At 55.0% G+C, this 13973-nt stretch overlaps 2 protein-coding genes across 7 annotated transcripts; one reads left to right on the plus strand and one right to left on the minus strand.

Annotated features, from left to right (window-relative positions):
• The first annotated feature begins 360 nt into the window (after positions 1-360).
• Srrt (serrate, RNA effector molecule) lies at positions 361-12784 on the plus strand. Of its 6 annotated transcripts, none has more exons than XM_052169027.1 (20): positions 361-592; positions 831-970; positions 5614-5742; positions 5974-6120; positions 6341-6529; positions 8251-8420; positions 8504-8688; positions 8779-8877; positions 8961-9084; positions 9787-9944; positions 10199-10260; positions 10365-10443; positions 10596-10784; positions 11061-11234; positions 11329-11482; positions 11566-11759; positions 11895-12051; positions 12155-12280; positions 12379-12505; positions 12584-12784. In XM_052169027.1, exons 2-20 carry the CDS (start codon positions 849-851, stop codon positions 12657-12659), a joined length of 2661 nt encoding a protein of 886 aa, XP_052024987.1. In that variant the 5' UTR covers positions 361-592; positions 831-848; the 3' UTR covers positions 12660-12784. The 6 variants fall into 6 exon arrangements, with proteins under 6 accessions (XP_052024987.1, XP_052024988.1, XP_052024989.1 ...); XM_052169028.1 differs by having other exon boundaries at positions 12400-12505; XM_052169029.1 differs by having other exon boundaries at positions 12179-12280.
• A 41-nt stretch (positions 12785-12825) lies between these two features.
• Positions 12826-13890, minus strand: Ufsp1 (UFM1 specific peptidase 1 (inactive)). Its single transcript, XM_052167632.1, has 2 exons — positions 13832-13890; positions 12826-13776 (listed from the first exon to the last, which is right to left on the minus strand). The coding sequence occupies exons 1-2, from the start codon at positions 13888-13890 to the stop codon at positions 13005-13007; spliced, it is 831 nt and encodes a 276-aa protein (XP_052023592.1). The 3' UTR covers positions 12826-13004.
• Positions 13891-13973: the final 83 nt, after the last annotated feature.

A 13973-nucleotide genomic window follows, 5' to 3' on the forward strand; every position in this document is an offset into this window, starting at 1 on the left:
GCCTTTAAAATGGTTGCTTCTATGCATCATTCTCCAGTCATCCATCGCCCCCAAACCCATCGATAGCAAATCCACCCTTGAGGAGGTCAAGAGGTGCCCCAGCCCAGGGCTCTTGCAAAGCAACCTTAGGATACAAACTAGCTCCTACCTAGACCTTACGGGGAGTGAAACTGAACTTCTCCATTCCCTTCCTTTTCAAAGAGGCACGAGCACGTTCAGAAGGCCTGCCTTGGCCCAGCTCAGCTTCCGTAGCTCCTAGAGCTGGGGCGATTTTGTCGCAAAACTGCGCGAGACTTGTGCGTCTCCACCCTTTTCCCGTCATGCCTTTAATCTCCCTCTCTCGCTTAGTTTTAGTTTGGTCGGGGGTTCTTGTTTGTAGTGGGAGGCCGAGCTCCGGGGCGGGGAGTGACGTAAGGTGCGCGCGCGACTCTTTTAACCCTCCGCGGTCCCGCTCTCCTCTTCCATTCGCCTTCCGGCTGAGAATCCCCCGCGTCTCCTTCAAACCTTCTTTGTGGTCCATTGTCGCGCGTTCCGGTCCGCCCGGAAAACAAGCCCGCCGGCGCGCGCTTCCAACGGCCCCGACCGCTGCCAGGTGGGGGAGGGGAAGGAAAGGCCCGGGTGGCGGGATCGCAAGGAGAGGACTGTGCCCGGGGGCTTCGGGGGCGGACAAGGGGGAACCCCTGGGGACAGTGAAGCTGTCGGAGCGATCGCCCTGCCCGGGATGGCAGGCCGGCCTCGGCGGGAGGGAGGCGGGCGTGCTGCCCCCGGGGGACTGTCCCTCCTCTGGTCCTTGTTCATCATCACCGTGTCCACCCGCCGCCGGGCCCCAGGCCTCCTCTGACAGCACCATGGGTGACAGCGATGATGAATACGATCGAAGACGCAGGGACAAATTTCGAAGAGAGCGCAGCGACTATGACCGTTCCCGGGAAAGAGATGAAAGGCGGCGAGGGGACGATTGGAATGACCGGTGAGACGATATTAAAGTCCTTCCCCTCCATTTCCCCCTCACCCCGCACAACCCTTCCGCGCCGCAATTTTTTTCCCTTTCCCCCCCCCCCCTTGTCCTTGCTTTTTCCCTTACAAAATCATGTTAGGATGCAGTCTACCCTAGAGCCATTTCTGTAGTGCAGCCTGTTCACTTGTTGGCTCAGATTTTGAGCCTTTGACATTTTGAGTCTGAGGCTTTTAAGACCAAAGCGACAGCCAGTATTAGTGGTGGACAGGAGCTCCACACAGCTGCTTGGACTGCATCTTCCGAGCACGCCACACAGGGAGACACTATCCCAAACCCAAACAGCACGGAAGCACAAACTGACTAGAGTATTAGGACAAGTCTTGATATCTTGATCAGGACTTTGCGTCCCTTCCCTTTCAATTGAAAAGATAATTTCTTGCCAGGCAGTGGTGGCGCACGCCTTTAATCCCAGCACTTGGGAGGCAGAGGCAGGTGGATTTCTGAGTTCTAGGCCAGCCTGGTCTACAAAGTGAGTAGTTCTAGGACAGCCAGGGCTACACAGAGAAACCCTGTCTCGAAAAAACCAAAAAAAGAAAAAAAAGAAAAGAAAAAAGGAAAAGATAGTTTCTTAACAACCCTGTTGGCCTGAAACTTGTAGGTAGCTCAGGATGATTAAACTTCTGCTTCTGTCTACCTTCTCTAATGCTGGAATTGAGGGCATGTTCTACCACATCCTGTTTTAAGAAATTGGAGAAGGGTTTTTTTAAAAACAGGTAATTGACAGGTAATTGATAAAATGTTTGTGGGGGTTTGCGTACATGACATCCATCTGTGCAGCGCATTCGTACCTGGTGCCCATGGAGGCCAGCAGAAGACATTAAGTCCTCTGGGAAATGGTCCGTAAAGATGGTTGTGAATTGTTCTGTGGGTGCTGGGACTCAAACCCTTAGTCCTCCCGCAAGAGGAACCAACCAGCGCTTTTAACTCCTGAGCCAGCTCTCCTCCCTTCTCTTGTAAATCCAATGTAGTGAGTTAAATGCCTTAACCTGTTAAATGGCTCAACCTGAAAACAGATTTCTTTATTTTTAAAGAGTTATTTATTGGAGTGTTCTATTTGCATGTACATCTGCATGACAGAAGAGGGCTTCAGATCCCAGTGGAGCCTTGTGAGGCACCAAGTAGTTGCTGGAACCTCTGAACATCAAGACCTCTGATGTTGAACTTGAGACCTCTGGATAAGCAGCCAGTGCTCTTAACTGCTGAGTCATCTCTCAGTTTCTTGTTTTTTTGTTTTTTGGATTTTTTTTCCCCCGAGACAGGGTTTCTCTGTGTAGCCCTGGCTGTCCTGGAGCTCACTCTGTAGACCAGGCTGGCCTCGAACTCAGAAATCTGCCTGCCTCTGCCTCCCAGAGTGCTGGGAATAGAGGTGTGTGCACCACCACTGCCCGGCATCTCTCAGTTTCTTTTGAGGAATTTAAAGTGACTTTTTGGGATAGAATTTAAGAGGTTGAGACCAGCCAGGGCTACATGGTGAGACAAGTAAATATGAAATTAAAGGAAAGCCTGTCAGTCAGCACTTAGAAAACCCTGGCGAAGGTGAAGCCTGGGGTGGGTGTGAGTGTGTGAGTGTGTGGATGGTGTAGCAAAAGAGTGTTTGTGATTGATGGGGGTTCCTTCTCGCTGGAGCCTGAGGAGCAGGCACCTACCTGTCTGTGAGAGGCTTGCCATGAGTGCTAGGAGCCAACATGGGTCCCTGCAGAGATAGCAAGCGCCCTAACCGCTGCCGAGCCATCTCTCCAGCACTTAGCACGTTTGTTAAAATTAATTATTTAATTTTGGGTATGTTTTTTGAGAGCTTCTCTGTGCCGCCCTGGCTGCCCTGGAACTTGCTCTGTAGACCAGGCAAACCTCAAACCCAGAGATTCACCTGCCTCTGCGTGCCAAGCGCTGGGATTAAAGGTGTGCATTACTATACCTGGCAAGTTGGGTTTTACTTTTTTTGTTTTTGTTTTTGTTTTAAAGATTTACTTATTTATTATATGTAAGTACACTGTAACTGTCTTCAGACTCCCCAGAAGAGGGCGTCAGATCCCATTACAGAAGGTTGTGAGTCACAATGTGGTTGCTGGGACCTTCAGAAGAGCATCTTCTGAAGGACGGCTGAGCCATCTCCAGCCCTGCTTTTTGTTTTTAGTGTCTAAGTGTTTTGCCTACATGATCTCCGTGCTCCACGTTCGTGCTGTGCCTGCTCGCTGTAGGAAGCCTGAACAGAGCGGTGTATCCTTAGAGCCGGAACTGACCGGAGGACACGAGCCGCCGTGAGGTTCCTCAGGGCCGAGCCTTGGCTCTTTGAACTCTGAGAGCCAGTTCTCCAGCCCTGCACTGTAGTTTGTTAGACGGCCTCGTGTAGAGTAAGCTGACCTGGAACATATTGCTCTTGCCTTAAGCTTCTTCAGGGCTGGAATAGAACTGCGAGCCACCATGTCTACCTCTCCTAGTGGTTCTTTAAGACAGAAGAACATCAAATTTGCTTTTCTGAGTCTGAAGCTAGATGAAGTCCTTCATAGGTCAAAGTGGCTTTGGTTACATGCCACAAACAGGAATGATCACTGCAAAGGAACTGAAGTTCTGAGGCGCAGGTGGTGACCATCTGTATAGAGTTTGGAGAGCCACAGGAAAGACACACTTAGCTGGACTTGTGCGGGTCCCTAGACACAGGTGATGAGAAGCTTTCGGTCAGCAGGCGCGGCACAGTTCAGGCGGGAGTACATGCTCTTGGTTGGTGAAGTGGTTCTCAGGCTGTCTAGAGACATTGCTGTTTTTCTTAGTAGAGCTGCAGGAGTGCTGTAAATCCGCCCGGCAGAGGGCAAGCTTGAAGGGAGAAGTCACTTAGTGTCCCGGATAGAGCTGACTTAGTATCCCGGATAGAGCGCTGCGTTTTGTTTCTGGTTTGGTTTTTCAGGAGGAGTAACGGGTGAGACGCCTGCATAAAAGAGCACTGTGCTAAGTGTGGGCAGTCACTGTCTGCAGCTGGGGTGGCTGTGTGTGTGTGTGGGGGGGGGGGGGGACGCCGAAGTTGGTTCACAGGTGCGGCCCCACACCATCAACACCATCAACACCGGGCCCTTGTGTAGGAAAACAAGCTAAGAGAAGTCGTTACTAAGAGGAAAGCTGTCAGTATTTGTTGCTAGTGGAACTTGCTGGTAGAAACTCATTTTAGAAAACTTGTATCTATCAGTGTGAGTAGTCCTGATGTTCACTTCCCTGCAGTGAGCAGTCTGTGATGCAGTGTGGCTTGATGCTGTGCAGTGAGAAGGTCAGGAGCTGCGTAGGATCTGGGAGCACAGTGACTGACTAACAGCTGAGGGGCGTTGACTGTAGGCCAGCCTGGGAGCCGCAGCTCTGGCTGCTGTGTGCTCTGATGACCCAGTCCAACGACACACGTCACTCTTAGTTTTGAGACAGGGTTTAGCCCAGTTTCTCGCACCCACTCACTATGTGGCTACCTCCATTTTCTAAGCGCTAGGCTTACACTCCGCCTGCCTCAGCTTGCTCTTTCCAGCAGAGCGCAGGGCACAGGCCTGTAATCAGCACTCCTGGGGCGAAGGCAGGGATTTCTGCACCTTGGAGAGAGTCGTGGTCTCAGTAGGGTGTCCAGGCCAGCCTTGAATACAAATGAGAGCCTGTCTCAGAAACCAAAAAGAGAGCTGGCTGCCTATAATTACAGGACTCGGGAGCTGGAGGGTCTCTGGAGTGAGGCCAGCCTGGTCTACACAGTGAGTTCCTGGAGACCCTGTCTAAAAATACATAAATAAACAACCTCCCTCCCTACACCCCCCAGATACCTAACCCAGCTGCTCTAGAGGGTGAACGCTCTGTCAGCACAGCAAGATTATGTTAACTTTATGCAGAAACCAGGAAGAAAAGCCCCAATTATCTGAAGAGGCCATCAAGTATTTCCTTTTGTGATAATATATCTGCTGAGGAGTGGTCATCACCCCCCCCCCAATCTAGCCAGAGAAGAGTGCTTCTCCATAGCAAGTCAGTTTGGTTTTTTGAGAACATACTTATTTTTCATAAAAAACGTGTAATTGACTTGGTGTGGTGATGTAGGTTGATGATCTCACCTTCTCTTGAAGCTGAAGCAGGAGGATCTCAAGTTCAAGATCTGCCTGTAGGGGCAGCCCGTGCAATTTCGGGACTCTGTGCACTGCCTTGTGTACACTGAGTTCAGGGGCAGCCTATGTGGTTTAGTTTCTGAACGGGAAGCAGGGCTGGGGCCTAGCGGAACTTAGTGGTCGAGTGAATTTGAGAAGCACTAGATTCATTCTCTGTATCTGCAGAGTAATTTATATTAATGCGTAGTTTTAACATTTGTAGATGCTTTAAGGTAGGTGTAGTGATGTGTCCCTGTGAGCTCAGCCCTTGGGAGGTGGATGTAGAATAGACAAAGTTCAAAGCGATGGGCTTTGCTTAGGAGGGAGTTGGAGGCCAGCCTTCGAACCGCGCCGCTGTCAGGCCACTCTGTCTTTTCCTTTGCTTGTGTGCAGTCTAGAGGGTGGAGCCGAGGCCTGTGTTTTCTGGTCAGGCATTGCAGCTGACGGACAGCTCCCCTCAGCTCCGTCTTTGCTGTTGTAACTCCTCCTTCCTTCCAGAGAATGGGACCGTGGCCGCGAGCGCCGCAGCCGGGGCGAATATCGAGACTACGACCGGAACCGAAGGGAGCGCTTCTCTCCCCCTCGACACGAACTGAGTCCCCCACAGAAGCGCATGCGGAGAGACTGGTGAGGCCCGTCACACTCTTTACCCGCAGGCCCCTCAGGCCTCAGCCCTGCTCCTGCTGAAAGCTGGCTGCTTCCTTGCCTCAGTCCCACACACCCAGCGTTCCCTTGTCCCTTTTATCCCTTGGGTGAGAGACCGTGGCCTCCGTGCGCCCCTCCTCGTGCCCTTGTCCATGTTCTGGAGAGGTAGCTCTGGTTCCTTCTGTGTCTGACTTTTGTGTCCCCCACCCTCAGGGATGAGCACAGCTCTGACCCATACCACAGTGGCTATGACATGCCCTATGCTGGGGGGGGTGGGGGACCAACCTACGGCCCCCCTCAGCCCTGGGGCCACCCAGACGTCCACATCATGCAGCACCATGTCCTGCCCATCCAGGCCAGGTAAAGCGGGGTTCTGGGGAGCAGGGAGTGGCCAGGTCTGGGGGGGATGTCTGGGGTTGTGGGAGACGATGGCTGGAGCCTGGCAAAGGCTAGGTTCCGGGGTCCATGCATGCGTGGAGTGATGGGCATGTAGGCACAGGAAGGAAGGGGTGCCTGACTACCTGGGCTCGCCCTCTCCCTCACAAGCAAGCTTTTCTGATTGGACACCCCCTGCCTCCAGGCTGGGCAGCATTGCAGAGATTGACTTGGGTGTGCCACCGCCCATAATGAAGTCCTTCAAGGAATTCCTCTTGTCCCTGGATGACTCGGTGGATGAGACCGAGGCAGTGAAGCGCTACAATGACTACAAGCTGGACTTCCGGCGGCAGCAGATGCAGGATTTTTTCCTGGCTCATAAAGATGAGGAGTGGTGAGTGCCCCTGCTCGCCTGCCCCCTTGGCCCCGCCCATTTCTCTGGTCTGGCTGGAGGAGCTGCAGCCCTGTCCTCTGGTTCTCCCCACCGTGGCACTTCCTGGGCGTGGGGAAGGGGAGGGGAACCCTGTTGGCTGGTGGGACCCCACCCACCTCCTTCTCTGCCTTCCTCACTGGGACACCTCCAGGCAGCTGACCAGAGCTGCTTAGCCTCTGGGTACAGCCACAGACTGCGAGCCTCTTGTTGGTGTGGGTCATTGTCATCCCCAGTCACCAGGACCCAGTGTGGCCGTGGTCTCCCAAGGCAACGAGTGAAGCCAGACAAGTGAAGCCAAGATCTCAGGGTCGTTTGACAGAAAAAAAGAATTTGAATTTTTTTTCCTTATGTGGATGTTTTAATTTTAATCAACCATCTTTTCCCCTCTCCTGCTCCTCCTCATCCTCTTTCTGCTCCTCCTCCCTGAAAAGAGCCAGAACTGGGAACTACACCCGCTCATCGACGGAGCTCGGAGCAAACCCACCTCCACCCCCACCATACCCAGCCCATACATGAGCCCCTGGGCTGAGCCACGGTGGGGCCCGGCCAGGCAGACAGGCAGGGCACCGCTGTGCACAATGCAGTGGTCTAGCTGAATGTATTGCTCAGGCAGCTAGTCAGTCAGGGCCCCCACCGCGGAGGCCCGCGGGGGCGGGGCATCTAGGCCGGTCACCCCAGCCAGGAGCCAGCGGGCAGCCCGCCAGCCAGCATGGGCCCTGGGCGCACTAGTTAAATCTTGAGCTCTGTTTGACCAAGCATCAAGGTAAAGATCCTGGAGGTGACGCCTGCGGCTTTCCTCTCTGCTCAGCCTGTTGTGTTCTGTCTCCCGTGCCCTTCTGACTGACTGCCCTGTGTGTCTGGGGATGGCGCGTGCACCTCATTTCTTCTCTGTCCATGTTCTTGCCCTCTGCTAAACACTTCTTGTTTCTGTTTTCTCGGCCTGTCTGTCTTTGTTTTAGATTTCGGGGCCCTCACATTTCCCCCGTTTCTCCTTTCCTCCTTTTCTCTTACCCCTAATTTCTTCTGCCTTTGTTTTTCTCCCCTGCCCTCAGAGGCCTATTAAAATGTTGTCTTTTTCATACTGTGCCCAGATGCTAACCCTCCAGCCCTCTTCTACCCCGTGGCCTACCTGAGGCTGTGCCGGCACTCGGCCTCTCTCTCTGCTCTTTCCTGCCCCTTCTGCCTTGTCTTCCCACATGGGGAGAAAGGCGTCCTGCCTTTTGGCCTTTTCTATCTGGTATACTTCAGGTTTCCTTCTGGCTCCACCTGGGGTGGAGGGAGTTGGCGGGAACCTCATCTGGGCTTGGCCAGGCGAGGGAGGGCCTCCGGGGGCTCCTGCACCCTTAGCTTGTCTCTGAAGCTCGGGGAAAGGGCGCCTTCTCAGGCTGGTGCTTCCCAGAGGCTTCCAGCAGTAGAGCTGCCTCCTAACCTGACCTTCCCCAGAGCCATGGCCCTCCTCAGCCAGAGTTCTCAATTCCTAGTTCTCCCCTAGATCTTTCCAGAGCATGCCCTCTGGTTCCTTTTGGGGTGTTGGGTGGTTTTAGTGCACCCCTTTCTTGGTTTTAAGACCTTCTGTGGGTGTGAGGGGCTCTGCCCCGCCTTTCTTGGGCCCCTCCCCACATTTTGGTCTTGGCCATCCGTGACTGTTTTGTTTTGCCCCTCCTGCTTGCTCTCTTGTCCAGGTTCCGCTCTAAGTACCACCCTGATGAGGTGGGGAAGCGTCGGCAGGAGGCCCGGGGGGCCCTGCAGAACCGACTGAAGGTGTTCCTGTCTCTCATGGAGACTGGCTGGTTTGATAACCTTCTCTTGGACATAGACAAGGCTGATGCCATTGTCAAGATGCTAGATGCAGGTGTGGGCTTAGAGGGTAGGGAGGCCGGCTGGGGATAGAGACCGGCGCCCTTGGGTGGTGACCTCTGCCCTTGTCATTGGTAGCTGTTATTAAGATGGAAGGCGGCACGGAGAATGATCTCCGCATTTTGGAGCAGGAGGAGGAAGAGGACCAGGCAGGCAAGACTGGGGAGGCCGGCAAGAAGGAGGAAGGCCGCGCCGGCACGGGCCTGGGCGACGGAGAGCGCAAGGCCAGCGAGCAGGAAGAGAAGAAAGAAGATGGCAAGCAGGTCAGGGATGCAGGCTGGGGGGGGCGGGGGAGCTGGGGGGAGGGCAACGGAGCCAGCAGGGAAGCTGATGACGCTAGAACTGTCTCGTAGGCCGAGAACGACAGTTCTAACGATGACAAAACCAAAAAATCTGAGGATGATGGCGACAAGGAAGAGAAGAAAGAAGAGGCTGAGAAGGAAGCCAAAAAGGTGAGGCAGGCATGTTTCACATGAGGCCAGGATGTCAGGGTGGGTCCTGGGGTCGTGATGGCCTGCTCTGGCTGCTTCCACAGAGCAAGAAGCGGAACAGGAAGCACAGCGGTGACGACAGCTTCGACGAGGGCAGCGTGTCTGAGTCTGAGTCCGAGTCTGAGAGCGGCCAGGCGGAGGCGGAGGAGGAGAAGGAGGAGGAGGCCGGTACTGGGCACTTTGTTGCTTCTGCTCCTTAGCTGACTGTTGGGGAGGGTTGTGAGGGCGAGTGTAGATGCATCTTTACAAATAGCTGTTAATCGTGCGTCTTGGCTAGCTCCCAAATAAATGAGACAAGACCATGAGACTTACTTGATAAACTTTACAGCACAACAGCTGAACAGTAACTAACCTATTCTGTTCCTTTAAGCTGATCTGTTTACCTCCCGGGTAAAAGGCAAAATCCCCAAATGCTTGGGTTTTTGTACTGATGTGGCTCCGGTTCCACATGTGGCCCATGGAGTCCCTGCTCAGACCTCGTCATCCTGGTCCTTCTCGCTCTCCCTCTCCCTGGCTGGGATTGAAAGTCCAGCCCTATTCTAGCCCTGTTCTCTCCTCTCTTCAGCCATTGGCTGGTGAGCTTTTATTGACAAGTCAGAAAATAAATGGGAAGACATGTTCACACCTGTGTGTAGGCAGGAGATACTTGGATTAAGCATTACAATGTCATGTCTGGATTGCAACCAGGTGGTGGGCAGAGAAATCAGCATTTGAATAATTGTGTGTGTGTGTTAGAGAAAGAGAGAGAAAGAGAGACTGAGATTGGTTCTGATTGATAGGGGTTTTCTGGGGTGATGTCTGGTTTTAAATGCTGCTTGCATATTATATTTATGTATAAGAAAGTTTTACTAATCCCTACTTCTTGCTTAGATGAAGCACTTAAAGAAAAGGAGAAGCCCAAAGAAGAGGAGAGGGAGAAGCCAAAGGACGCCGCAGGGCTGGAGTGCAAGCCCCGGCCCCTGCATAAGACGTGCTCTCTCTTCATGCGCAACATCGCGCCCAACATTTCCAGGGCAGAGATCATTTCTGTGAGTGGGGACATCGGTCTTAAGGGGCAGGGTTGGCGTGAGTCCCAGACTCTTCAGGTGGCCCACTGCCTCTGGCATCAGGAGGCCTGGTCCCTGTGGAGCCCCGCCCTTTGAGGTGTGGTTCTTGGGTGCTGGCCTTTCCCTGGGGTGGGGGGTGTAGGGCACTTGCTTAGGGTTTTAAGCTGTGGAGATGGGGAGGCGTGAGCTGAGTTCCTGTGTGGCTTCCTCTCCCCTTGCTCTGTTGACTCCTGCAGCTCTGTAAGCGATACCCAGGTTTTATGCGAGTGGCACTGTCAGAGCCCCAGCCGGAGAGGAGGTAAGAAGCCGGACACCTCGGGGCGGTGTAAGGAGGGAGGTGGTGAGGGGCCACCCGGCTTCCTCCGTTCTGCAGCAGTGCTGATAACCTTTCTTACTACGTAGGTTTTTCCGCCGTGGCTGGGTGACGTTTGACCGCAGTGTTAACATTAAGGAGATATGCTGGAACCTGCAGAACATTCGCGTGAGTGTCGACTGGGCCGCTTGAGGCTTCACCCGCAGGCTTCACCTCTGTCTGAGAGGCTGTGGGACTGAGACTGTGGCTGGGAGCTGGGGTTTAAGGGTCTCTGTAGGGCCATCCTCCAGGGGAGTCATGGGCCTCCTTGTGTCCTATAGCTCCGGGAGTGTGAACTGAGTCCGGGTGTGAACAGGGACCTGACACGTCGTGTCCGCAACATAAATGGCATCACACAGCACAAGCAGATCGTGCGCAACGACATCAAGTTAGCGGCCAAGCTGGTCCACACGCTGGATGACAGGACCCAGCTCTGGGCCCCTGAGCCTGGGACGCCTCCTGTGCCCACAGTCAGTGACTCCAGGGGATTGTAGCTAGTGCCCCCAATGGTTCCTCGTGCTACCCTGACCTCATCTGCCCTTTTTCCTGCCCATAACCTCCCCTGTCTGGATGCTGTCTCCTCCAGCTTCCAACAGCATAGCCACTTGTGGGTTAGGATGGACGAGGTTAGGAATGTGGCAAGCGGTCGGTAGGGGGCAGGGTCGGTAGGAGGCAGGGTCTGTGAGTGACGCGTGCGTGCGTGTCTGGGCTGATGTCTGCCTTCCTGTCCGTCTCACCCTCGCTAGAGCCTGCCCTCGCAGAACCCCATCCTGAAGAACATCACCGACTACCTGATCGAGGAAGTGAGTGCCGAGGAGGAGGAGCTGCTGGGCAGCAGTGGGGGGCCCCCTCCCGAGGAGCCTCCCAAGGAAGGCAACCCGGCGGAGATCAACGTGGAGAGGGATGAGAAGCTCATCAAGGTGCCACTTGTACCATCCGCAGTGTCCAGGGCCTGCGTGCTGAGTGTGTGGGGCTGAGTAGTGACCTTGTGTATCCTCAACCCTTTCCCCGCAGGTATTGGATAAACTTCTTCTTTATTTGCGTATTGTGCATTCTCTGGATTATTACAACACCTGTGAGTACCCTAATGAAGACGAGATGCCCAACCGCTGTGGCATAATCCACGTCCGGGGGCCCATGCCTCCCAACCGCATCAGTCACGGAGAAGGTACCCTCCAGGGCCCGCGCCTCGCTGTCCCTTTTACCCCTTGCTCCAGTTCCCCACTCAGCCTGCCTTTGTCACCCACACAGTGCTGGAGTGGCAGAAGACATTTGAGGAGAAACTGACTCCGCTGCTGAGTGTGCGTGAGTCTCTTTCTGAGGAAGAGGCCCAGAAGATGGGCCGGAAAGACCCAGAGCAGGAAGTGGAGAAGTTTGTCACCTCCAACACGCAGGAACTGGGCAAGGATAAGTGGCTCTGTCCTCTCAGTGGCAAGAAATTCAAGGTCTGGGGTGTGAAAAGAATTGGGTGGATTGGGGGGTGGGCTTGGGTAGCAGGACCCCCTAAGACTGGAGGAGCCTGATGCTTTCCAGACGGTGGGGGTGGGGAGACTGCAGCTGTCCTCGTCCCCTCCACCCAGGGTCCGGAGTTCGTGCGCAAACACATCTTCAACAAGCACGCTGAGAAGATCGAGGAGGTGAAGAAGGAGGTGGCGTTCTTCAACAACTTCCTCACCGACGCCAAGCGCCCAGCTTTGCCTGAGATCAAGCCAGCCCAGCCACCTGGCCCTGCCCAGAGTAAGATACGATCCGCGGTGGCTGCAGTGCCTCCAGAAGTGTGGGCCACTGACCTTCAGGCCCTGCTCCTAGAAGTCTTGTCAGTCCCTTTCCTCCCCCGCAGTAATTCATGTTCCTGTCCGTGTTGTACTCCCCCCAGGCCTGACCCCAGGACTTCCCTACCCACATCAGACGCCACAGGGCTTGATGCCCTATGGCCAGCCCCGGCCTCCCATCTTGGGCTATGGAGGTGAGTGAGGTAGGGCAGGGCTTTGCTGGCTGTAGGGGCCGCACAGCTTGGGCTGAGGTTGAGGTCAGTGTTTAGTTCACCCTGGGTCTTTCTCATAGCTGGTGCTGTCCGCCCTGCAGTCCCAACAGGAGGGCCTCCATACCCCCATGCTCCGTATGGTGCCGGCCGAGGGAACTATGATGCTTTTCGAGGCCAAGGCGGTTATCCTGGGAAACCCCGGAACAGGTGAGCAGGCGCGAAGCCCAGGCGGCCTCCCCTCTGACCATAGGGATGTGGTGTGTTCACACTTCCTCCACTTCACAGGATGGTTCGGGGGGACCCACGGGCCATAGTGGAGTACCGGGACCTGGATGCCCCAGATGATGTTGACTTCTTTTGAGCCATCCGTGTTCCTCCTGCATCGCTACATCCATCCTTAGATGTGACCACTGTATCCCATCAGCTGAGAATTTTTTTGTACTTTATTTTACCTGCTAATAAAAACACTTTGGTAGTGCCTGTTAACTGTGCAGTATGCCCCTTCCCAAACACAGGCTGGGCCATAGTAAGCGGAATTATGCCAATTTATTATCATTTTTCTGAACACTAACTCCAGCTGACCTAGTAGGACTTGCTCTGTAGACCAGGTTGGCCTGGCCCAGACTTGATGCTGTGTGAAGTAAATAGGTGTCTGATGAGTCTCAGTTCTGGGGTGTATCCGCCAGTGCAGGCAGGGTGTGTCGATTCAGGTATGTCTGGTCAAGCACAAGTTGTAGAAGGAATTAGCATCAAAGACACTGTTAAGCTTTTGCCAGCCCACCCACCCAGCAGCTTGCAGTTCACGCCGGTTTTTCGGAGTGCCCCAGAAGTGTGGGTCCAGGACCAAGACATAGACTTCCCTCCCTGGCCCCTCACAGATCCCCAGCAGGGCCTTGGACTGAGCATCTGCATCTCCTCCTACCATGACTGGGCCCCCGCCTGCTGTGAAGTGGGAATAGAGCCGCTCCACTTCACCGCGAAGCCCTGCTCCGCGGGGCACGTGGCATAGGCGCCCCTGAGGTCCTCCGAAGTGTTCCAGGCAGAGACTGGCCTCTACACAGCCGATCCAGTTACGGGAGCCCCGGAATCCGGGGGGCTTGTCGCCCATGTCCTCTAGGGCTCCCTGCAAGGCTGCCAGCCCAGGCACGCCCGAGGACTGGCCCTCTGGCCAGGAGCACAGCGTCTGCAGGGTGCGGTAGCCGCAACCCCAGCCTCGGTCATCCAGTCCATCGCAACCGTAGTGGTAGTAAAGGTAGTGGCCGGAGAGGAGGGCCAGTCGGGCGGGGTCCTGGCACGGCCCAGGCAGCCCCAGGTGCACGTCCTTCAGCAGCTCCAGGGTGCTCGGGAGAGCGGCAGGGCGAAGTCCGGGTTCCTGGGGTTTTCTGGGACTAGCTACGAGCAGTGTAGACACGCAGAGCCGGAGGGCTCTCGCCAAGCAGGCTGGTAGCGGGAGGGATGAAGCGACTCGCAGACGCAGACTTCAGAGCCTTCTAAAAGGCGCCAGCAAGGAAGCCACGCCGCGCAGTCGCAAGCCGCGGCCCTAGGGGCGGACCCAGCGCCTGCTTCCGCCGGATGCTGCGGGCAGGGAACATCAGTGCTCACCAATCCTGAGGCTTCTGCTCCCAGCGGCTCAGTGACCTGATCCCCGCCCCAACTTCCCGCTGGTTGCACAGAC

The sequence above is a fragment of the Apodemus sylvaticus genome, chromosome 22 (genome assembly GCF_947179515.1).
Source record: "Apodemus sylvaticus chromosome 22, mApoSyl1.1, whole genome shotgun sequence".
In the NCBI taxonomy this organism is placed as follows: domain Eukaryota; kingdom Metazoa; phylum Chordata; class Mammalia; order Rodentia; family Muridae; genus Apodemus; species Apodemus sylvaticus.